This window comes from Neophocaena asiaeorientalis, unplaced genomic scaffold (assembly GCF_003031525.2).
Source record: "Neophocaena asiaeorientalis asiaeorientalis breed wild unplaced genomic scaffold, Neophocaena_asiaeorientalis_V1.1 scaffold280, whole genome shotgun sequence".
Taxonomy (NCBI): Eukaryota; Metazoa; Chordata; class Mammalia; order Artiodactyla; family Phocoenidae; genus Neophocaena; species Neophocaena asiaeorientalis.
Genome location: NW_020185321.1, coordinates 4147677 through 4172863, shown reverse-complemented (window position 1 = coordinate 4172863; position 25187 = coordinate 4147677). Strand labels below are relative to the sequence as shown.

Below are 25187 nucleotides of genomic sequence, written 5' to 3'. Positions count from 1 at the left end.
AGCAAGCTTCACGACAGTACGTATACTATGAATCTAGTTTTGCTGAAAAGCACATGCCGGTACAGAACAATGCCAGGTTGAATATGTAGCCAAATAGTGTTACCAATGGTTAGCCCTGAATGGTGGGATGGTAGATTTTCTTTCTTCTTTTATTTATCTATTTTTAAAAACCATCTTCCATACTGCCCATATCCTTTTTACAGTGTATTACTTATACAAAAATGAAACTATACCTCATTCCTCTGTAAACTGAAATCTGCAAAGCTCCAAAACCCATTCTGGGACAAAAGAAATGCTATTAAACACTGGGGAATGGAGTAAGGGATAACTGTCACCCAACTAACCCAGTAAAAGAAATTTACAAAACAATTTCAGCACAAGCAAAATCCTGAACTGCGATGTTGGGATTTGCATTCTCATCAACAATCCTGTGTGAGGCCAGCACCCGAGGATTATAAGGATTAAGTGAGTACCAGGATAACAGAAGCACACTCCAGACATCTAGTAAACATGTTCCTGTTCTCTGTGCTGGGATGACTGTAAACCATTCACTGGAATTCATTACAATCTCGTCTTGGCCCGGGCTTCTCACACTTCCTCAAACTGGCATTCTTGGCTCTCTGCTCTTCCACTCCCAGGCTGCTCTTCAAGTTTAGAGGCAAAGGCAAGACTTTCTGGGCCATGAGCTCCTTGCTGGCCGCTCTCAGTTGTTTCTGTGCACCTAAACTATGAGTCACTCTATGAAAGCCTTATTATTAAACTGAAATATGCTTTGGCCTCACAGAGCTGCTTTGTTTCTTTATAAACCACAATACAGACACCAGTGCATTTTAAAGCATTTCCCTAAAAATCAACATTCATTATGAACTAGAGTCAGATTCAGGTTGATTTTGATATGTTTAGGAGCTAAACGTGAAAACACTTTTATCAGTCAGCCAAGTCTGTTAAAATACGAACCGAACTGGAATTTAAAGAACACCCATATAACGGGCACAGCTTGGCACCATCACTGAGAACAGAAACCACATTAGATTCATAGTCTCATCATGTGCTCTTGGAGCCAGATTTCAAACTGTCTCAAAAACCACAAGCTCGCTTTTACTAACCGTGGCTTTGAAAAACAGGATAAAAACTTCTGCGTCACTCCTCCTCAGGAGGTTGGTTTGACCCCCACAACAGCAGGGCCGGGGGCCTGCGTCTTCAGCTTCCCAGTGTACACGCTAGCTGGCCGACAGACTGCTGCTGGCCTCCAGGGCTCTGCTGCTCAAAGCTACACTCTCCCTTACTTCCCTCACCTGACTAGCTCCTATGCCAAGAAGTTGTCCCAGTGTCTCTATACTGGGAGAAGCGAAGGCAGCCTGCTCTGAGCAAATCCCCATTAAGCACACCCAGATTCAGAGATTAACGGTGCTACTTTACTTCCTTAAGTTTGATTCCGATTGTACTCATACTTGTCATCTTTTAAAATCACAGTCAGGGCTTCCCTGGTGGTGCAGTGGTTGAGAGTCCGCCTGCCGATGCAGGGGACATGGGTTCATGCCCCGGTCCGGGAAGATCCCACATGCCGCGGAGCGGCTAGGCCCGTGAGCCATGGCCACTGAGCCTGTGCGTCCGGAGCCTGTGCTCCGCAACGGGAGAGGCCACAACAGTGAGAGGCCCACGTACCACAAAAAAAAAAAAAAAAAAAATCACAGTCAAAGGAGGTAAACTAAGCAAACTGGTTGACATCTGAGCTCCTCTAAGAGCTTACTCGCCTTCATTACTTTATTCTGTGACACTCTCCCCACTGTCACTACTTAAACCAGCTTTTAGTCTCTGAACTATAGGGCAGGGGGATCCTGTAACAATGAATCCAGACACGATCAGATGTGAGCTATTACCACAGGGCTGTGCAGAAAGAGCACCTTTTCTTTCAGACTGACAACCCATGGAGACAGGGACAAAAACTACGTAAAACTGAGACACAGAAACAACACACACTCATTTCCTACATGCTAGGAACGGAGCCTCGGTACTCAAAGCAGCCAAACCCTAGAGGAAACGAGTCTCAATTTTCCTGTTTCCCCTTAGATTCTATCCTGCAGAAATGCACCCCTGCTCCATTTAGTTCTTTCCCACTCTTCGTGCTGGAGTCACAACTTAGATATACTGAATTTGGAAGGACAGAGAAATGATAAAATAGTTCTACATGGAAACATCACCAAGACCCTTACAAGGAGGGGGGGCTAGATTAGATGAGTCAGCTGTGATGTTTTAAAACTGGCTTTCTAAACCTGGCTGATCAGAACTACAGGTGGGACTTAGGCAGATTCCCAGGTTTCACTGCAGAACTTCAGAATCAGACTCTCCAAGTGTGGGGCATGGGAATTTGTACTTTAAAAAATGCTCCTCAGGTGCTTCTGGTATGAGATTTATGAACTACTGACAGAGAACAGGATGAAATGGTAATTCCTATGTGATGATAAATGAGTTTCCAAAATGTTGACAGTACTCCTGCAAGTAAGGTCCTTTTCCTTTACCATGTAAAGATACTTTAGTAAAGTTTTATTAAAAATGTTTGGGGAAAAATTAATTCCCCACTCATTGTCTTTCCATGTAGAGGGACTTTAGTCAGTATTTCTCAAAGTGGAAGGGTCACTGCTGCACTTGGGCTGGATAATCAATTATGGCACTGTCTAGCATAGCACAGAACGTTTACCATCCTGGCCCTTACTATTAAAGGCCAGTGGTGGTCCCCGAGTCATTGTGATAACCAAAACACCTGCTTTCTCATTCCTAAATGCTCCCTGGACGGCAGTTCACCCCTGATTAAGATCCACTGAGCTGAATTAACATTCCTGACCACTCTCCCTACCCCTCACATTAAGTCGTGCTTTTGGAAGGAGAAATGGTCTATCCAAAGACAAGTTTCAGCGGAATCAGCCCTTCCCTTTTTTGCCTTTTGCATGTGCTTGCCCACAGAGGGTGCATTCTAGCCTAAGGTTTCCAGCTTGGCCTGTGCCTGGTTGGCTTAGTCTCCTCATGTCATGGAGTGTAACTCAGGAGCTGTCTGTAGTCTAGGAGGGGGAGAAAGGGCTTCCAGCTTTAAACACAACACTGTATAAATCCTAGGAAAACAGAAATTAATTTAGCTATTTTAGGGAATATAAACATGACCATAATTCCATTCTTACATGTTAAAGATGCCCTTCACTATACTTCTTTCTACTGTAAGAAAATATTAGTGTTTAAAGAGAAAGAACTTTGACGAACATTTTTTATTGAACAGTTTTATTCTGTCTTAGAATAAAAACCTTTTTAATATTGTAAGGTGCACTGCAGGTATGTCACGCTGCCGGTTATTACTGGGGTACCAAATGCCCTAGTCAATGACGCAGAGGGCTTGGAAAATGCATGAATTCATACTTTCAGAGCGTGTAGAACTGTTATTTACAGTTTTTTTTTGTTTTTTTCAAATCAGCCCCAGGACATCTCTAATAGTCTACACAGGTATTGCCATAGCACTTGCTTTGATGTTCAGAATGCCTCAGAAATGTGTTCAATGCCATGATTTATGGGTCCTCCAAAAGATTTTGTTGTTAACATGCGAGCAAACAGTATTAAACAATATTATCTAAACTATGGCTGCCAAGTACTGGACCTTAATAATGAAACCAAATTACAAAACATTTTCTTCTGGAGCTACACAAAAGATATAAAATTAAAATTTAAAATATCAACCACCTTTATATACTCCAATTCTCCTACAGTGCAATTTTCCATATCTTTATCACTACTGAATATTTTAAGGAGAAAGTTAACAAAAATCAAAATAGATAAAAATATTTAATCTTTGGATCCCTTTATTCCACGGCCTTCATAAAAACACAAAGTGGCCAGATTTTTTTCCCCACTATAGCTTAAAATGTCAAAAAGATTTACTAATAATTTTAGCAATTAACTCTATACTGAGTCATTTGTGGGTCACAGGTCTAAGGACCAGTGTTTTGATATCTTATAGGTTGCCAAAATAATTTCTAACACTCTGAATCATCTTGAAATATAATGGAAAGAGTCAAGGTATCACAACAAAACTCCAGGCATACCAGGAAGAACAGGTTAATTGACACCTAGTTTTATTGTCTTAAAAAAGGGGGGGGGTTACTTATTTGAAAATACAGCTAAGTACATTCTTATCTATGATTATTTACATTTGTATACTGAAAATATCTATTATGTGGATAAATCCTGTGATATGCCATTTGCTACAAAATAAAGTTCTTACAATGAGCATAAGTAATTTACCCTTTTTAGATAATGAAAGAATGTATCAAATCTTCATTTACGTTCCAAACATTTAAAAAAAAATCAAAATAAACAATCTTAAGCCTGAAAAGCTATGAAAAAAAGACCCACCCATACTTCTGCTCCTCAGCACATCAACTTCTGCAAGGACACAGTATGTTTGCTGACTTTAAAATGTTTATTCTTTAAAAAATTAGTTGCTTTTTATACAGCTATACAAAGTTCTTAATGTTTCTTTGGCAATGGAATATAATGGAATTTTACAACTATATAAAAAAGTTACCTTTGCCTAAGAAACAGTATTTACTGTGTGTACATAGTTGACTGACAAAATTCTCTACCATCCAGCACCCTAATTAATTGACGAAATAAGCTACCTCAGAAGGGTTATTACAGGATTTCCAAAAAAAGAAAGAAAGAAAGAAAGAAAAAGAAAGATATAGACAGACACACAGACACATAGACACACAGACCCTTCCTTCTGTGGCTCAAAACAGTATCACGGCCCTATCTGCAGGCAACTCACAATAACTGCCAAATACAATTTAGTGATAAGAAAAATCCTTTCAGTGATGAAAAAATACTTATAAGTTCCACTGGAGTACTGCTTTAGTTTAACTATACATAAGAAATTACTTAACCTTCTGCTATTCCAAATATATTTAATGCTCATTTATTAAGATGAGCCTTCCCTCCCACCCCCAAAATTAACTGTATTGTATCTTTGAAATTAAGCAGAAAAACAAACAAACAAACAAACAAAAACCCAGTGCTGGTGACAAATATACAGCAAATTCACTTTTTCATTCTTCTCAAAGACTGAAACCAATTCTCAGGACCACGAAGAGCTAAAAATCCATCTATTTTCAAAGACTTGTTTGCAGACTATGCAGCAACTTTGTTGTCTTTCTAAAAAGGAAAAAAAAAATTAGCTCATGTTTCAAACTATTGGGGTTTATTAATAAGTATTTCTTTTAAATCTGCTTTAAGTATATTTTTCATAACCTTTAAATATATCCTCCTCTTACTTTCATGTATAAACTCGTTTCACTGATTTCCAGGAAACACTTTTTATAACTTACACACCCAGCAGTAGCTCATTATCTGTTAAGTGTATTTTCCAGTTAGTAGAGGTTAAAGCAGTGGTGCTGTGGGCTTGTCCTAGCAAGAAGGCCCCCTACTAAGATATAGGCACACCCTACTACCTTTGGTGTCGTCCTAATAATTAAAAAAAAAATTAAGCCTTCATCATAGTAGTCAAACTCATCAAATACAACTGACAACATTTTTTGGAAGAAGATAAATAAAATTCCCGAGTCTTTGATATCTTTACTAAGCAATAAAATATCCAGGTGGTAAAATAACATTTCTCTTCTCCACAGTTTCATGTCAGGAGAAAGCAATGATTTGGAAATTCATTTTAAAAGGACAACTTTTAAATCTGAAATAAGTTCTGAAAATCAGAGCGCTGCCTGGGAAATGTTTTTAAAAGCAACCAGGGAGAAAGCAATAAAAATCTCAAGAAGCCTCTAGCTTTCCAGTGAGATTAATCCTAAACCAAATGCCTGTACACAGAGCCAAGGGCTTCTCTTTTCCTCAGGACTAGTTGCTACCAGCTAGCTGCTACTAGTTGCTACCTGATTTTTACTGCTGATTCTCACCCTGACTGTTAGAAATACACACTGCCTACGTTAAAAACTTAATTTTATCTGTGTATACAACACCAAACCATTTGTACAATGTTATTAAATTAGAATACAAACGGCATGGTTTAAGTTGATACAGAAAGAAATAAGCTGAAGATGATCCTGATGTCTGTCCCCCACCAATGCCAACCTTCACATGCCCTGTGTTTTTTTTTTTTACCTTTCAGAAAGCTGTATGATCAATCCAGACCTTTTAGGGTTCAAAAGCTGTGATTTTCTGAAAGGTAAAAAAAGAAAGCGAGATAGAAAGGGAAAGAGGGAGGGAAAGGGGAGAAGGAAACAGAGAAGTAGCAGGAAGGAAAGGAGAAAATAAAAGGGGAAAGGGAGAGAGTACCATGCTGAGTCATTTCAGATACCTTGTTGTCTCTGGACCCTCTCTGAAGAAACACAGACTCAAATGAAAGGCAACCTGTCTCACCCACCATGGCAGCTTAACCTCCTTAGCAGCAGCGTATAAAATAGGAGTGGGCCACTCTCTCATTAGCCCCAGCCTGATCTCCCAGCCCCCAAAAAAGAAAGAAAAGAAAAAGCACCATAGGACCAAACTCACCACAAGTTTATGTTTCTAACATCATCCTAAGGAAAACTCAGAAGCCGAAGACTAAATTTTGGCTAAGCTTATACCTAGATCAAGAGAGTTAACTCCTCTGGGTCCTTGGTTTCCTAACTATCTATTGGAGTAGGGTGGGAGAGAAGTTCTAGTTTGACTGATATTTCTAAGGAGTTCTAAAAAAATATATATGATCCTATCTTTACCCATGTTTTCATTAAACAACCAGATCTGCTTATAATGTTCATGTCAGTGGAGCATAAAGAACAAAGCTAACCCATTACATGAAGGCTACTGCAAATGCCACTGTACTTCATCTCTGAGAAGTATTAGATGCTTCAGAAACAAGTATAATCTTAGAAGGTAAATTTCCTTTATGTAATAGTGGTCAATCACTACTTCCACCTTTAAAGGTGCCAGATGCTATGATTTAGAAGGAACAGGCTGCTGAGAAGGTCTGGGATCTAGTGGCAGACAGAAGGATCATGCAACTTTGGAATGGACAAGCAATGGCTAGCCATACTGATGGACCTTCAGCCTCACTGAAGTAACTTATTCCTAATCAACATGCTAAGTACTTACTTCAAGCCCACTATGGCTCCATGCTGAGATAGGTGTTCTGGTGGAAAGAAAAGTAAAATACATATTCACTAATGCCAAGAGGCTCCCACCTAGTTGGCGATGCAGAACAAAACAAAACACATGAAATAGGGAATATAAGTATATGTAAAATGTGTGGTGATGAAAGCAGATACCACAGGAGGTCAGAAGAGGAAGAAATCAGTGGAGGAAGGAAGAGAAGTTTCTAAGGATAGAGCAAACCTTAGGCAAGACTGAAAGGAAGCCCCTGTCTTTCAGCTGGGTCTGTTTTCCCACTGGACCATAAACATCAAGAAGGCTGGGACTGCATGTGTTTTGTTACCACCAATGTCCAGCATAGAGCTTGGCATATACGAAGAATTCAATATATTTGGTCAATGAATGAAGTCAGAGTTGGAATCAAGCAGTGTGTATAAGAGATGACCATGAGTCAACTGCTTGAATCGGACAGGTTAAAGGGTAATAATAAATGGGGCTGGATATATCCAGTGGGACCCTTACAGAGTAAAACGAGCAGGCAGTGCAATGTCACATTAGAACCTTCTAGCCATCAGCCTGAGGTCTAGTGAATCTACCACTCCTTGAAACACCCAAGCAGAGGTTGAACTATCTGTCAGGGATACATTAGTGCGGATAAAGACTCATGCAGACAACCTCTACAATGCATTCTAATTCTACAATATATATGATAGGAGTTTTAACTAAAGGCTCAAAATGGCTGAATAGTGAGACACGGCCTGAAAACGAAGGTTTGCGTTAGTAAGTGCATATTCTATGCACACAGTGGTTACTCAAAGGTTTACTGATGACTGCTCAGATAAAGGGAATTAATGATCCAGTCTTACACAACATGACAGCGAACTTTTTCAAATATATGAAAAATCATTATGAAGAAGAGTATATATTCTGTGTATAGACAAGGGTAGAGTTAAACTAATAAGTTTAGAAGGTAGAGGGGAAAAAGATTTTGTTCAAATTATGTGTGTGTCTGTGAAATCCTAATAATTGGAGCACACTTGGGGTGGGATGGATGCTCTTAGAAAGTGTAATAAGTTCCCAGCCCTCATAAAGGATACCAAACAGAAGAGGTTTTTGGTTTGGCCAGGAGGTCACAACTCTCAGATGCTTTCCAACTCTGAGACTTTAATGGTGTGTCTGAAATAAAACTGTGTAAAACTGAGGGCCAGAAAGGTTTAACAACTCAACTGAGGTCATACTAGCAAAAATTACTAAAATTCTCATCAGGATCAAGGTCTAATTTAAACGTACTTTTTCTCAAACCAAGCTGACTCAATGTGGTCTTCAACAGGAGTTGCCATAGGTTCTTCAACAGGTAGCTGATATGCCTGAAGTGAGGTAAAGAGAAACTGAAGGTCTAAACACCAATCAGTGGGTTATTATGGTAGTTGGCAGAAACGCCTCAAAGGAATGAATGTGGTGATGTGGAAATGGCCCATGATCATGGATACCTCCACAGCCTGGTAGACAAAAGAATACCAAACTGAGATGATGGGAAAGTGAGAAGATGATGAGGACATTCTGAGGAAGGTTAAGTTTAAGTTAATCACAGGACACAATGCAAGTAAATATAGAAAAATGTAAGTGAAAGCATACAAGGTCCAAGTTGAAAAACTGATTAGAAGCTATGAATAGACAAGCTCAGAAAGGGGAGGGGCAAATTGCTGCAGGAGAGGAGAGAGGGAAAGCTCGAGCCTATGCTAGAGTGCAAACATGAACACAATGGAGCAAACTGAACATTGCAGGCAGAAGGAATGGGTAAAAATGTCATGAGATAGGAATAAGCTTGGCACTAAACAAGAGCAAGAAGACCCACATATGTGTAGCAGAATGAATGAAGAAAAGGGCAGTCCCACTGGCAACAAGATCTAGAGCAAGTACTAGACCTCTCATCTGGAGAAACAGGCAGATCATGAAGCACCTTACAGGCTGTGTTAAGGAACATACGTTATTTTTATAAAGAGAGAAATATCAAAAGTGTTAAAAAAACAAAAAGCAGGAAGAAAGACTCCACGTTGGGTGGGCAGTTATCAGTGTCAAATATTGCAGAGTAGTTAAGGGCAAATATTTGTGAAAAGGCTACTGAATTCTATAAGCAAAGGTCACTGGCAACCTCAAGAGGAGTAATAGTGGCAAGGAAGAGGAGTTCTGTAGTTCCTAAGACACAGTCCCCTAGCTGAAATGGCCATTTTGCAAGTTAGAAGTGCTGAAGCTACATCAGGCTGCATCTACCATGGCTGGGTATCCTGAGCTAACGACTTGAGGCTAATTTTCAGCAGCCTTGGCTGTGATGACACAATATTAAAGGCATCAAAATTAACAGAACAGATCCAAAAGCCACTAACAATGACCCTTCAAGAGGGATCTCAACAATGACCAGTTTTAAATATTGAATAATGAAATTCCTGCTAGTAGGTCTTTTTGTTTCTTTTCCTTTTCTTTTTTTTTTTTAATTTTTTTTTTTATATCTATTTTTGGCTGCTTTGGGTCTTTGCTGCTGTGCGCAGGCTTTCTCTAGTTGCAGTGAGCGGGGTCTACTCTTTATTGCAGTGCATGGGTTTCTCACTGCGGTGGCTTCTCTTGCTGCAGAGCAGGGCTCTAGGGTGTGCAGGCTTCAGTAGTTGTGGTATGCAGGCTCGGTAGTTGTGGGGCACGGGCTTAGTTGCTCCGCAGCATGTGGGATCTTCCCAGACCAGGGCTCGAACCCATGTCCCCTGTGCTGGCAGGCGGATTCTTAACCACTGCACCACCAGGGAAGTCCTGGTCTTTTTGTCTCTAGCTGCCCTATGTAATTCCTAGTAGACTTCTTTATGATAGGATTTTGATCGTTTCTTTAATTATATACTTTCCTCTCCACTATCCCTAAAATCGATGACTAGGATAGTAACACTGACTTAAAGACCCCTTTAAATATGTTCTTCCTAGATTCTCTTGGTATTGAAGCATACTTTGTAATAAAGGTGATACAATATGGCTCTTTTCTGTACCGTATAATATCTTTTAGTGATCCCCTGTGCCTCCAACAACAGCAACAAAATTTTTTTAAGGAAAAGAAATTAATCCTAAGTCAGTCTCTTAACAGGGTTTTGGAAGAAATTTTACCAGTCCATTAAATCTGAAACCATGGCTTTATAACAGAAAGATAAAAAAGAATATCACATTTCTATCTCTTTACTTCCTCCAACTGAAAAGAAAATAGTTAAAAAAGAATTAGATTCATTAACCAAGAAGTTACTGCTCCTTAAAATTATATAAATATCCTAATCAGGTACATCCTCCACTGAAAAGTCAAATGGAAGTTATACAAATGCCCTAAAAATATTCACCTCTAATAGATAAGAGTTTAAAACATTTTGAATTTCATACAACTGCAAGCCAACCCCAAAGCACATAATAATAACTTACCCTATATTCGAAATCTGCAAACTCCCTGCCCCCACGACCTCCTCTGAATCCACCACGAAATCCTCGAGGAGTGGCAAAGTTACCACCTCGGCCGCTACCACGTCCTCGGCCACCACGGAAACCAAGACCTCCCCTGCCTCTGTACCCTCCACGGCCACGGTTTGGACGAAGTGGGATTCCAAATGTTTCTGCATTTAATCTTCTTTCTTCAGCCCAGGTTGGTCTCCGTTCTCTATTATGAGAACAAATAATCTTTAGTGTATCAAGTTTTAAAGAACATTTTCCAGCAAAACTATGCAGCACTGATTCCCAAATTAAGGCTAAGTAATTCCTAAGAATCAAATAAAAATAAGCACCTTATCTAAGTCATCACAAGCTGTCCATGGCAATATATTCCTATCATTCATGTGAAAATATGACTGGTATTAAGCTTCTTGCAAATGCAGTTGATAATACAAAGAAACTGACAACAGCCCCAATAAATGGGATTGGCAATTCACTCTACCCTCCAATCAGCCCCAAAGGAAGAAAGGGCAAAGCCAGGAAAGGAAACCCTGTCTCAGGATGTGAAGAGATGGAGGATAGATCCCTGAGTTCCTAGTACGCTCCTGGCCCAACCTCTGAACCTGATGCCTGAAGCGTCTAAATTGCTGCTGCTGGCCCACAGCCCAGATAATCAGAGGATTCAGAATCATCCCCATCCACGTTTAAAGTGAAGTAGAAAACTGCCACCAGGTGGCACCAAACTGCAGCCTGGAGGACAATTAGGATCAGGCAGCAGAAACCCTGGAACTCTTAGTTTATGTTGGATCCTTTAATTAACCAGTTTTCTGGATCCACATTTACTGCAATATAGCAGAGCTTTACTGTATCAGCAAACTTCATCTGAACTACATTGTAGAGGGGTAAAGTAAAAGGTGTTTAGGTGTTAGATGAATGCCTCTATTTTTATTTACTAATTTTCAAATGTGAATGCATCCCCAAACAAAAGTATATGATTATTTATTTTTCTCAAAGAGCAATATCATTTAAAATTTTAGTATAGATTATTTTCTTTTAGCAAAATAAATCATTAAACAATTGTAGTCATTAGATTTTTTTTTTTTTTGGCCACACATTGCAGCATATGGGATCTTGGTTCCCTGACCAGGGATTGAACCCGTGGCCCCCCCACCCAGGGATTGAACCCGTGCATTGGAAGTGCGGATTTTTAACCACTGGACTGCCAGGGCAGTCCCTAGATATTTTTAAGTATTCATTAAACTTTGTGAATTTATAAGAATTCATTTCACACTTCAACCTCCTAAGAGCATAAGAGCAGCTTAAAAGACTACCTGTTATCATCACAAGAAATATTATCAAAGAAAGATTTAGTTTTGTCATAATAGCAGTTAGGTCCAAGTGGATCTTCTTCATCTGCATTTCCTTCACTGTTTTGGGTATCAACTCCTGAGTCTCCTTTATCTTCACCATTTACAGGCTTCTCCTGTTTCTCAAGTTTATCTTCTAATGAAAAACAAGCACATACCATAAAAGTGAAGACTTGTACTAAACATCCATAATTCACAAGTCAAATAAGAGTATTTTTTGAATAGAAAAATAAAAACTCACCTTTCAATTTAAGTTTATTATGAAACTCTCTGTCGATTTCCTCCTTGTTAAATTGTGCATTTGCACTTTCAAAGTCAAAGTCTTTCTCAAATTTCATTGGACCATCTCGTCGAATACCAAATCTTCCCCTGCCACCTCGATGACCCCCACGCCCTCTCCTTGGAGCTGAAGGAGCACCTGGAACTATATTAATAAAGAAAGAACAAGCTGGTTTAGAGCAGAAGCTATTATTGTGGTCTTTATGGCCAACAAGAGAAATGCTTACAAGTCTCTATACACGTGACGATATTTGTATTTTTTAATATAAAAAAGATGAAGTTTCACAAACATTTAATACATAATAGACTGAGAAGAGCACATATAAAATTTATAAACATCAAATTTATAAATGGCACACATGAAATTTATATCTATGGGGTTTACACTCATACATGCTACTGATACAGTATACAACCAAACAATTTGGGAGACTTCTGTACTAAATTACTTTGTTCTTCTTATATCCCTAATACCTACAAAATGTCAAATATATATTGGGTTCTCAAAATTCAGGAAGACTTTTATGGAAAGGATCATAGAAATCAAGATTTATAGTGAGAAAAATAGATGAACATTTAGCAGCACAAATTGCAAGATAACACAAAAGACAAGAAGTACATGGTCTCGGATTTCCCTGGTGGCGCAGTGGTTAAGAATCTGCCTGCCAATGCAGGGGACACGGGTTCTATCCCTGGTCCGGGAAGATCCCACATGCCGCAGAGAACCAAGCCTGTGAGCCACAACTACTGAGCCTGTGCTCTAGAGCCAACGAGCCACAATTACTGAGTCCGTGTGCCACAACTACTGAAGCCCACGCGCCTCGAGCCCGTGCTCCACAACAAGAGAAGCCACTGCAATAAGAAACCCGTGAACAGCAATGAAGAGCAGCCCCCGCTCACTGCAACTAGAGAAAGCCCGCGTGCAGCAATGAAGACCCAACGCAGCCAAAAATAAATAAATAAATTTATATTTTTTTTAAAAAAAGAAAAGACGTACATGGTCTCAACCACTCCAACCACTTCCTGCTTCACCTTTACTGTCTCCCTCTAAATGGCTCCATATTTTTCAAGTCTTCCTGTATCTATTTTTCTCTACAATTTAATACAATAACAAGATTTATGAGGTATGATAAAGCAATACCAAAGTAGCATAAATTATAGTGAAAACTTGAGAACCCAAATATCCAACACAAGAGGAACAGTTAAGAAGAAAAAAATTAAAAGAGAAACATGGAATAGTATTTGATGTTGGTTAACAGAAAAATATAGAGCACAAAGCACTATGAATTCAATGATTATAATTATGTGAAATGTTTAACACATACTGATAAAGATCAGAAGTGACTACAGAGTAATAGACAGGTTTGTGCTCACTGTTCACTAAAATTTGGCAAATTGTCTAAGTTTGAGAAAACAAACCTCAAAAACCCACAGCAGTATATCCAGACACTTAAATCTAGACAAGCAGGATGTTTAAATATTCAGCTCTACTACTGAAAATGTCTTGGCCAAAAGCCAGAAATTACAGCACAGTATTTCTGTCTTAAATTTTGAAGGGCAGTGAGAGATACTTTTATTTATTGCTTTACATGATTTATATTTTATTTTTTAAATTGAAGTATAGTTGATTTACAATGTTGTATTAGTTTCTGGTATACAGCAAAGTGAATCAGATAGACACACACACACACACACCACACACATATACACATATTCTTTTTATATTAAAATATGCAGTGCTTCATGAATTTGCATGTTATCCTTGTGCAGGAGCCATGCTAACCTTCTCCGTATCGTTCCAATTTTAGTATATGTGCTGCCAAAGCGTGCACTACTTTACACGAGTTTGGAACGATGGAAGCATGGCAATTATTTTACCTTGAGAAGAGAGGGGTTCTTTTTCCAAATTAAAAAAAGTGAAACATAGTAAACCAAACCAAAACCTCTGTAATTCTATGGCACACAGCACAAATAAAATACATATAGGGACTTCCCTGGCGGTCCAGTGGTTAAGACTTTGCCTTCCAGTGCAGGGGGTTCGGGTTCAATCCCTGGTTGGGGAGCTAAGATCCCACATGCCTCATAGCCAAAAAAACCAAGACATAACTCAGAAGCAATATTGTAACAAATTCAATAAAGACTTAAAAAAAAAAATGGTCCACATCAAAAAACAACAAATAAAAACATAAACATATAAAAATGTACAGAAGAAATAGCGTGTATACATTTAAAATTGTATCTAGCTTTCTAAAATTAAGTGAAAGAGCATCTTCCAATTATTATGTAATTAAAGAGATCACACACTGCTTTTATTTTTTAATTTGGAAGAGTTTATAATTATAATTTATTCTCTGCTAATAAATTTGAGAAGAATAAAATGGATGGAATTGGGGTAAATGTCATAGATTACAAAACAGGTAAAGAAAGTATACAATCATATTAAATCAATAATAATGAAAGAAAGTTAAAGTCCTTGAATAACTACTTCAAAAAAAAAAGGAGCCCAGAGCTTAATTTTAATGAGAAAACTTCTCAATTTTAAAGGTACAGGTAATTCAATTCTTTTTTAAAACATTTATTTTATTGAAGCATAGTTGATTTACAATGCTGTGTTAACTTCTGTTGTACAGCAAAGTGAGTCAGTTATATATATTCTTTTTTCATATTCTTTTCCATTACGGAATATTACAGGATATTGAATATAGTTCCCGATAATTCCATTCTTTTTTTTCTTTTGGCCATGCCACGCGGCTTGCAGGATTTTAGTTCCCTGATCAGGGACTGAACGCAGGCCATGGCAGTGAAAGCACTGAGTCCTAACCATTAGGCCACCAGGGAACTCCCAATTCCATTCTTAAAAGCATAGAAAACAATTTTATAATGCTAACATGAAACTGACACAAAAACATAAAAAAATACAAAAGACAGTACAAAAGAGAAAGCCATAAAACAATGTAAATATAAATATACAAGTCCTACTTGCAGATAACATTCAAGAATATATCAATAGACAACTACCTACCATCAAGTAGGGTTTATTCCAGACACGTGATTAAAAAAGAAAAAAAATCTTTAGAAATAATTAGGTTAAAAAAAATTGAAATAAAAGTAGAGTGGTTCTATGTGCCTGTCACCCAGCTTCCCCTCCAACAGTTACATCTTGATTATCTATTGTACATTATCAAAAACTGGGAAAAACCAGGACACTGGCACAATATAATTAACTATACTATAGATCTCATATTCAGATTTCAACAGTTTTGGATGTTCTCATTTTTTCGTATGTCTTTATGTACAGTTCTATGACATTTTGCTACGTATACAGATCCACAGTACCCCCACCATAAGATAAAGAACTGTCTGTTACCACAATGAAACTCCCCTGTGCTACTCCTTTATAGTCACCAACCCTTGCTATTCTTTCTTTATAGTAATTATGCATCATACATTTCAAATGTTCCCTCTATTGAAAAGCATAGGATAAGGCTTTCAGATCCAAGTAACAACTTACCAATTTGTCTCTTGCTATCATTTCTGAGTTGCTCATTTTCTGGTCTTGAAACCTTGTGTACTTCAGCTATAGAACACACAGAAAGTGACAGTTAACTTAGGACACATAATCAAAAACGTCTGGAAAGTTAGAAATGGAAAAACAAACAAACCCAGAACAAAACCAAAAATCTATATATCCCCACCACCATCACTACTTTGAGTCAAATTTGAAAGACTGAACATTCTATCAAGTTCAGTTTAAACTTTCTAGGATCATTTACATAGAGTAAATGTTTTTAATGAAAGTAAGTTGAATGGAAGATGTTGACCAGTCAATTAAAAAATAGTAAATAGCTAAAGTTCTACCTCGCCTGTGCTCTTGATTCTCTATTGCTTTTTGGCTGGTTGATGGTAAAGGCCTGGTTGATGATACAGGGCTCCTTCTCCCAACAGGTGCCGGAGCAGGTAAGTGGGCCGAGGCTGTCTGCACTGCTTGTTCCATGGTTGGGCTTTTTCTCAAAGGGTCTAACTGAGGGCTTGAACGACCTGAAACGTAACCAAAAGATAAGAAACTATCCCTATCCTCTGGGGGTTTCAAAATCACCTAGATCCTAAAAATAGGTCTAGAGTTTTACTTCTACCAATTCAAATCCTCAGCACAATCTGAATCCATCTACTCATTAGACCAGAGTTTAAAACTGTTTATCTTTAGTGGGCTGGTCACTTGATCAGTAAAAAAAATAAAATAAAATAAAATAAACCCCAAAACAAACAAACAAAATCTGGTACAAAATCCCCCAGGAATATTATCAAAGATAATTTAGGCAGGTCAGATGTAGGCTTTCCCCAATAACCACAACCACCAGATTACACTGAGACTTTAGCCATTATTTCTAGAGGCTTTAACTTCTTTTAAAATTTATTTTTGGGTGCTTTGGGTCTTCCTTGCTGCGTGCGGGCTTTCTCTAGTTGCGGACAGCGGGGGCTACTCTTCCTTGTGGTGCACGGTCTTCTCATTGCAGTGGCTTCTCTTGCTGCGGAGCACAGGCTCTAGGCGCGCGGGCTTCAGTAATTGTGGCTCCGGGATCTAGAGCGCAGGCTCTGTAGTTGTGGCGCACGGGCTTAGTTGCTCCGCGGCATGTGGGATCTTCTCAGACCAGGGATTGAACCCGTGTCCCCTGCTTTGGCAGGCGGGTTCTTAACCACTGTGCCACCAGGGAAGTCCTAACTTTTTTAGTACTTTCTGAAGATATGTCTAAAGTGATACCCTTATATCTATAAGTATTATCTGAATTAAATTTCTATTATAAAGGAAGTAAAGAACTAGAAAGTCAGGTGAAATTCTTCGATTCCTTGGAGTCTTGGGTAATTAAACATCAATACTAAAAGGCCAGCAACAAATAAACCCTTCAGATAATTACACAGTAGCCATACTCACCCTTTGCTGTTTGAATGATCACTTGGCAAATTTTTGCTTAATATGGGTTTTGTACTTACAAATTCCATTTTTTCTTCCATGAGGTCAGAGCCTGGTCACAGTATGAACAGAAGAATGTAACACTGGGCACTCCCATCATGCTTTTTGTCTCTAATGTTTGCCATAAATCTCCGCTCAAGATGCTCTCACATCCCATGATATTGCACCAAAATAGGTTTTGCTTTAAAAAATTGTCCTCATTTTATGTAAAAAAAAAATATTCCCAAATATGCTGCAAATGTTACTACCCACCTGTGCTATCTGCACAGGCTCCAAACTGGGGAACTGGTGAGTACTGACAGCACATTGGTTGTTGTGCACCAGGTGCTTCAGGGACTGCTTATTAGTAATACTCCCCAAATATACGGTTAACTAAAGTATGCAATTACTAATGTGTGTCACCATTTCCAGCATTAATGACAAAGTTTACTCTGCCATTAATAGAAACACTGTAATTTCCCCACTGATTATAATGGGAAATCATAGTGGTTTATACAAGTTTTGGTCTAAGAGAAAACATTTTGTAATAACTTATCACCTTATAAACAGATTTATTTGTCAAACAAGTGTTAAGTTTTTGGAAAACCCTATTGTTTAGGTAATTTTATAATAGTACATTAAATGATCTTATAAACTTACAAAACTTTACTTCATTAAGGCTTTTCTTTAAGATCCTGTGACTCACAATATTACAGAACTGCAAGTGATAGGGCAATCACAGTAAGTAATAACTCACTGCTGTGTGTTTTTTTTTAAAATATTTATTTATTTGGCTGCACTGGGTCTTAGTTATGGTATGCGGGATCTTTTAGTTGCAATATGTGGGATCTAGTTCCCTGACCAGGGATCAAACCTGGGCCCTCTGAATTGGGAGCACGGAGTCTTAGCCACAGGTAAGTGCCTGTATTTTGAAAACCTTTGTAATTAAAGTCTGGTACTACATCATGATGGCAATTTTGTTATAAATAGGGAAATACAGGTGATACTGGACATATTAGGGATAAACTCAAAAGCTCTTTTATAATAAACACACCCCCGAGTTATCTTCACATTCTTATTCTTACAGTTACAAGAAAATTCTAGGTGTTAAAATTTTATAAACTTCAAAAATTTTAGTTGGTGAAATCAAAATGCAGATTCTCAGGCCACCTCTCCCATTGTTTTATTTAAACATACCTCTTTCTTCTAATAAATATGTAATTAAATTTTAAAAAAACATCTTAATCTATTCAAAACTTATTTTAGCCTTAAGTATGAGGGAAGGATTCTAGAGTTACTTTTCCAAGTGATCAGGCAGTTGTCTGTTCACAAAATCATTTACTGGATGGATCATTTAGTAGTCTTTCTCTATTAATTTAAAAATAATATCTTTATCATATACTAATTACTTATTTATACTTGGATCTATTTCTGACTTTTGCTCTATTCATCTCTAAATTTATTCCTGTACTGCTTTATTTTATGTATACTTTATTAAGGAGGTAAGCCCTATCTCATTACTTTTTTTTTTTTTTTTTTGCGGTACGCGGGCCTCTCACTGTTGTGGCCTCTCCGGTTGTGGAGCACAGGCTCCAGACGTGCAGGCTCAGTGGCCATGGCTCACGGGCCTAGCCGCTCCACGGCATGTGGGATCTTCCCGGACCGGGGCATGAACCCGTGTCCCCTGTATCGGCAGGCGGACTCTCAACTACTGCGCCACCAGGGAAGTCCTCATTACTTTTATTTTTAAAACATATCTAGGTATACTTGCATGCTTATTTTTAAGATAGTCTGTGTATCTGTTTTATTAGGTTCTCTTACTATTCCATGTAGATTTATTGAAAGTGCAGTAAATTTAATTATTATGAGAAATAAAGTCTTCCTAATACTAAATCTTTTTATCTAGGAATAAGATATCTTTCTTTGATTACATGTAACTTCTTTTATGTCCCTCTATTATATTTTGTATCTTTCATCATAGAGACTGGCCATATTTCTTATTATGTATTTTATATATAATTTCTATTTCTCATCATTGTGAACATCTTCTTTTATCCCCATTAATAATCAGTGGGTTAGGTTTTAGGACATCTTTTTTTTTTTTTAATTTATTTAATTTTTGGCTGCATTGGGTCTTCACTGCTGTGCAAAGGCTTTCTCTAGTTGCAGTGAGCAGGGGCTACTCTTCGCTGTGGCGCACAGGCTTCTCATTGTTGTGGCTTCTCTTACTGCTGAGCATGGGCTCTAGGCACATGGGCTTCAATAGTTGTAGCATGTGGGCTCAGCAGTTGTGGCTCACGGGCTCTACAGCACAGGCTCAGTAGTTGTAGCTCACGGGCTTCGCTGCTCTGCGGCCATGTGGGATCTTCCTCGACCAGGGCTCGAACCCGTGTCCCCTGCACTGGCAGGCGGATTCTTAAACCACTGAGCCATGGGGGAAGCCCTAGGACATCTACTGATTTTTATACTTATTCTCTACATTTTACCTCTATCTAATTTAAGTCTCATATTAGTTCTAGTTTTTCAGTGAATTCTCAACTCCAAGTAGGAAGTCAGCATTGGCAAATAATGCTATTCTTTTTTTTTTTTTTTTTTATAAATTTATTTATTTATTTTTGGCAGTGTTGGGTCGTCGTTTCTGTGCGAGGGCTTTCTCTAGTTGCGGCGAGTGGGGTCCACTCTTCATCGCGGTGCGCGGTGCGCGGGCCTTTCACTGTCTCGGCCTCTCTTGTTGCGGAGCACAGGCTCCAGACGCGCAGGCTCAGTAGTTGTGGCTCACGGGCCCAGTTGCTCCGCGGCATGTGGGATCTTCCCAGACCAGGGCTCGAACCCGTGTTCCCTGCATTGGCAGGCAGGTTCTCAACCACGAGCGCCACCAGGGAAGCCCAAATAATGCTATTCTAATATTAATACTTCTTATTTCTTTTTCATGTATTCCTGACATAGCTAAAAATTCCAGAACAATGCTGACTAGCAATGAGAAAGGGAATCCTTACTTATGATTTTAATAAGAATCCTTCTGGTGCTTCAATATTAAGGTTAATGTTGGTTATTAATTAAGATAGCTAACATCTACTGAGCACGTTCTATGTGTCAGGCATTATGTTAAGGACACTGATACATTTCAAAAAAAATTTAACCCTTACAATAAGTCTGTTGTTTTATCAGTAAAGTCCTGTTTTATAGTATGGAACACTAAAGCTTAAAAAGATTAAATATCTTCTCTAAGAAGGAAATCTTAAAAAAATTAACAAACCAATAACAAACACACACAAATATACACTTATGTTAACCTAGATGAAAGTCTGGATGTAAATATTTGTTATTTCTGGGTGGTGAGATTATAGGTATTTTTATTTTCTTCCTATGCTTAGTGTATTTCTTTTTTAAAAAATTTATTGAAGTATAGTTCATTTACAAAGTTGTGTTAATTTCTACCGTACAGCAAAGTGATTCAGTTATACATATATATATATATACACACATATATTTTATATATATATACATTCTTTTCCATTATGGTTTATCACAGGATATTGAATATAGCTTCCCGTGCTATACAGTGCGCTTAGTATATTTCTAATTTACCTACAAAAAATCTTTAGAATGTTAAAAAATTAAAAATTAAGTTTTTAAAAAATCAATATGAATAAAAGTAACTACAACTATTTCAAAATATCTAAAGTGAGATACACAGGATTATGTTTAGCATTGGCTTGATTTTACCCTCAAGTGCTTTAAAAAATACTGTCCTGATCATAATAGCATCTTTCTGAAATGACTTTACATTGTTTTATTTAAAAGTAAACATCCATATAAAGCAATGGGCCAGTTTCACCCACTTTAGCAGCAGATAAAGAATCCTGGGACCACTGAAGGTTATGAGACTGGTTGGTGGAAAGACAGAATTAAAAAGAAATGAAACAGGATCCTTTAAGCTTATTAAAATGCAGATCTCCAAGCTCCAGGGATTCTGATGTAGCAGTTCTCAGGACCTACATTTTTAAGAAGCATTCCAGATCAGATGATTTGATTGTGAGTGGCCCACACTGAGAGCCACTGCTCTAGATTCTATGAGGATGCTAGGAAAGATGCAACAGCATAATGAATAGTTTGTTTCCTCAGCTACTATTTCAAATTCATCAAGGATAGTTCATCCTCAGTGGTGAGTCTGAGATTGACCAGTAATATTTAAGTATTATATACAAGTAATATAATTGCTTTGTAAAAAAAAAAAGGTCAAACTTAGACAATGTTCACCATTTCAGTTTTATGATCTAAGAGTTATAAAAAGTCTGAACAGTGGAAGTCATTCAATAATGTACTTATTGAACAACAATTTAAATTTTTTTTTAAAGAACTAAGTAGAAATTATACATGTGAGTTACAACCTGCAAAAGCTCTTACATTCAGAGAAAGACTACTATCTATAGAAATTTAGAATGGAAAATTTTGAAGGAAAAAACAGCTTACCTTGAGATAACTGTGTTTTCAGAGATCTTGTATCCTGTGTAAAGGCAGAACCAACTGCACTACTTTGGGATAGGGCACCGCTGTTTGATGCTTCTGTTCCAAAGGATGTCAAGGAGCTTCCAGCTTTAAGAAAATTTTTTTGAATGACAAAAAATTTTAAACCTTTCAATTATATAAAGTAGCACAGCATTTTAATGATAATTGTCTCTCCCTATAGCACTTGTGTAAATTAATAATACTGGAAATTAATGAAACTGAATCAAAAAATACTTTGAGAAATTTTTGACAATATATAAAAAGCAAGCCCATATATACTCCAGCATCTTTGGATGCAAACAATTTTTTTAACATATGCAATACTCTCCTGGACAGTTATACAGATGGGACAGCAAGGATGTACATCAGATAGAGAAGTAGCAGAAATGGTACATTCAATACCATCATTAAGGTTCAATTATCTTAACACCAAGTATCTGCACAAATAGTCAAATCAGCAGACAGGTCTATGAAGAGCTTTTCCAGCATTTCCAAGGCAGTGGACAATGGACTCCAGTCCATTCTAATGCCTCCCCTCAGTACAGTATTGTGGGCTGCATTCTGCCTAAAGCAACCACAAAAAGTTCTGGTAATATGAGGAACAAAATATGAGGAAAGGACCTTTGCTATACTAGGTTATGTCAATCTTCTTTTCTACATTTCTTCAGAACTTATGGATCAATCACTTTCCATATGCTGTGCTCTCTTCTTAATATTTAATCTACATAGGCTTTCTCTAGCAGGAACTGTTTCAATAGCCCCTCTTCCCCCACCTCTAAATCCAATATAAAAGTGGTACTGAGAATAATCTTTTATGAAACAGAAAAATAATCACATCACTACAGTGCTTAGGACTCTCTGATGGCTTTCCACTGCCCTCAAGAAAAAAGTTCAAACTATTTACCTTAGTTTATAAGGTCCTCCCCCTTATCTGCCTACCTCTTTTCTCATTACTCATTTATACCTCTTTGTTCCACAACAGAAGTTTAACTACCTGCTTTAAAATTACTCGAAGATTATGATCATGTTCCTCACATCTTCTAATTTCCAAGCTAAGCAACTCTAGTTCCTTCAACAATTACTCACCTTCACATGCTCTTTAAGCCTTGCCTCTTTTGACTTCTCCTAATTTAATGAATTCTAGTTGTTCATATCTCTCTTAAAACGGGGCATCAGAACTCAGCAAAGTACCTCAGACAATAAGAATGAATGGGACTCCTTTAGAGGTGTAATCCATTCAGGCTGCAGTCCCAGCCAGCTAAGGAGAGGCCTAACATAACCTCCCACAACATCCCCAGAAATGTTGAGGCTACTGCTCTCAATAATTCTGTGGGATGCTGAATCTATCCCATTATCCCTAGTATTTCTGGGTAATGACCAAGACATAAACCACTCTGATGATGTGTATTCAATCTCCATCCTGCTCTGACTCAACCTCCCACTGCTTGCGCCTGCCTCCCCACTGCCACCTAGCCCCATGAGCAAACTCTTCTACACCCTCCGTCTCTTTTCTGACTTCCCAGTCATACTACACCCACCTCCCTCGTGCCATTGCTGCTATTGATTTATCTCAAGTTATTTTTCATGTAGAGTGTGAGGCAGGGGTCACTGTTAATTTTTTCCAAATAGATATCTAGCTGCTGCAAGATCATTTGTTAAAAAGATTTCCCCTTCTATCCACAGGAAAATAAAAGTGAAATTTATAATCATCATTCACAAAAAAAACCAAAACAAAACAAAAAAGATTTCCCCTTCTCCACTGAACTGCACTGGCATCTCTGTCTTAAATCAGCATTTAAGTAGGTCTATTTCTGTACTCTCTATTCTTTTTTTTTTGTGGTACGCGGGCCTCTCACTGTTGTGGCCTCTCCCGTTGCAGAGCACAGGCTCTGGACGCGCAGGCTCAGCGGCCATGGCTCACGGGCCCAGCTGCTACGCGGCATGTGAGATCCTCCCGGACCGGGACACGAACCCGCCTCCCCTGCATTGGCAGGCGGACTCCCAACCACTGTGCCACCAGGGAAGCCCTGTACTCTCTATTCTTTACCCTGGTATATCTGTGTATTCTTTTTTTCTTCAACGTTTTTTTTTTTTGTGTGGGTGTTACGCGGGCCTCTCACTGCTGTGGCCTCTCCCGTTGCGGAGCACAGGCTCCCGACGCGCAGGCCCAGCGGCCATGGCTCACGGGCCCAGCCGCTCCGTGGCATGTGGGATCTTCCCAGACCGGGGCACGAACCCACGTCCTCTGCATCGGCAGGCGGACTCCCAACCACTGCGCCACCAGGGAAGCCCTATCTGTGTATTCTTATATCAATAATTCCCTGTTCTGAATCTTGAAATTGGGTGTATACCTCAAACTTCCTCTTTCTTCAAGAGTAGTTTGGCTATTATAGATTTTGTATTTCCATACAAATATTAGAATCAGCATGTCAATTTCTAGTTTTAAAGTGTGATGGGATTTTGATCAGGATTGTGTTCAACCTGTAAACCAATTCTGGGGAAAGTGTCATCATAAAAATAATATTGAATATTCTAACCCATAAGCATGGATTAACTCTCCATTTATTTAGATCTCTAAATTCTCTCAGCAGTGTTTTGTGATTTTTATTGTAGAGCAGAGTTTTCTCAACTTCAGCACTACTGACGTGTTGGGCCAGATAATTTTTTGTTGAGAGGGGTTGTCCCATGCATTGTAGGATGTTAAGTAGCATCCCTGGCCTCTACCCATTAGATGCTAGTAGTATCACCCAGTTGTGACAAACAAAAATGTCTCCAGGCATTACCAAATGTCTCCTGAGGGAGGGGGGTAAAATGAACTCCCCTCCACTGAGAACCACATAGAGATTTTCAAATACTATCTTTTGTTACATTCATTCCCGGGTATCATCTGATGTTATTGGTGCTATTGTAAGCTTTGTTGCACTTTATATTTCATTTACCAATAATTTGTTCTAGATCAGCAAACTTTATCTACAAGTAGCCAGATGGTAAATAAAATATTCTAGGTTTTTCAGGCCATATGCTCTCTGTTATAACTATACAACTCTGCCCTTGTAGTGTAAAAGTAGCCACAGACCACATGTAAATAAATGGGTATGGCTGTATTCCAGTAAAACAGGAGGCTGGTGGGATTTGGTCCACAGGCCACACAGTTTGCCAAACTGTCTGTTCTGAATACAAAAATACAGTTGATTTTTGTATATTTACCATGTATTCCTTTACTATGCTAAATTCACTTATTCATTCCAGTAGCCTGAATATTCCTTTGCATTTTCTACATACACAATCATGTCACCTTCAAATAATAACATTTTTAGCTTTGTCTTTCCAATCTCTAAATCTTTTATTTATTTTTTTCTTGCCTCACTGGACTGACTAGGACCTCTAGAACAACACTACATGAAATAAGACAATTCTTTCGCTTTATTCCTTACCTCAAGGGAAAAGCATTCATTATCCCGCCATTATGTGTGTAAGTTTTTTTTTTTTTTTTTTTTTTTTTTTTTTTATTTTTGGCT

At 38.3% G+C, this 25187-nt stretch overlaps 1 protein-coding gene and 1 non-coding gene across 6 annotated transcripts in view; both read right to left on the bottom strand.

Annotated features, from left to right (window-relative positions):
* Positions 1 to 4092: 4092 nt before the first annotated feature.
* The window catches only part of LSM14A (LSM14A mRNA processing body assembly factor), a 56647-nt gene continuing 35552 nt past the window's right edge, over positions 4093 to 25187 (bottom strand). Inside the window, exons 4-12 of one of the 5 annotated variants that reach the window (XM_024733801.1) lie at positions 21634 to 21756; positions 16071 to 16250; positions 15724 to 15789; positions 12175 to 12357; positions 11898 to 12069; positions 10564 to 10795; positions 8410 to 8486; positions 7123 to 7159; positions 4093 to 5193 (exon numbers count right to left, since the gene is read on the bottom strand). In XM_024733801.1, the coding sequence (XP_024589569.1) occupies positions 5170 to 5193; positions 7123 to 7159; positions 8410 to 8486; positions 10564 to 10795; positions 11898 to 12069; positions 12175 to 12357; positions 15724 to 15789; positions 16071 to 16250; positions 21634 to 21756 (1094 nt within the window). In that variant the 3' untranslated portion in view covers positions 4093 to 5169. The remainder of the gene's footprint in view (positions 5194 to 7122; positions 7160 to 8409; positions 8487 to 10563; positions 10796 to 11897; positions 12070 to 12174; positions 12358 to 15723; positions 15790 to 16070; positions 16251 to 21633; positions 21757 to 25187) is intronic. The other 4 variants (XM_024733802.1, XM_024733803.1, XM_024733805.1 and 1 more) reach the window with 4 other exon arrangements.
* LOC112392421 (U6 spliceosomal RNA) lies at positions 13938 to 14044 on the bottom strand. The gene has a single exon (XR_003001685.1). It is a non-coding gene; the product is annotated as a U6 spliceosomal RNA (small nuclear RNA).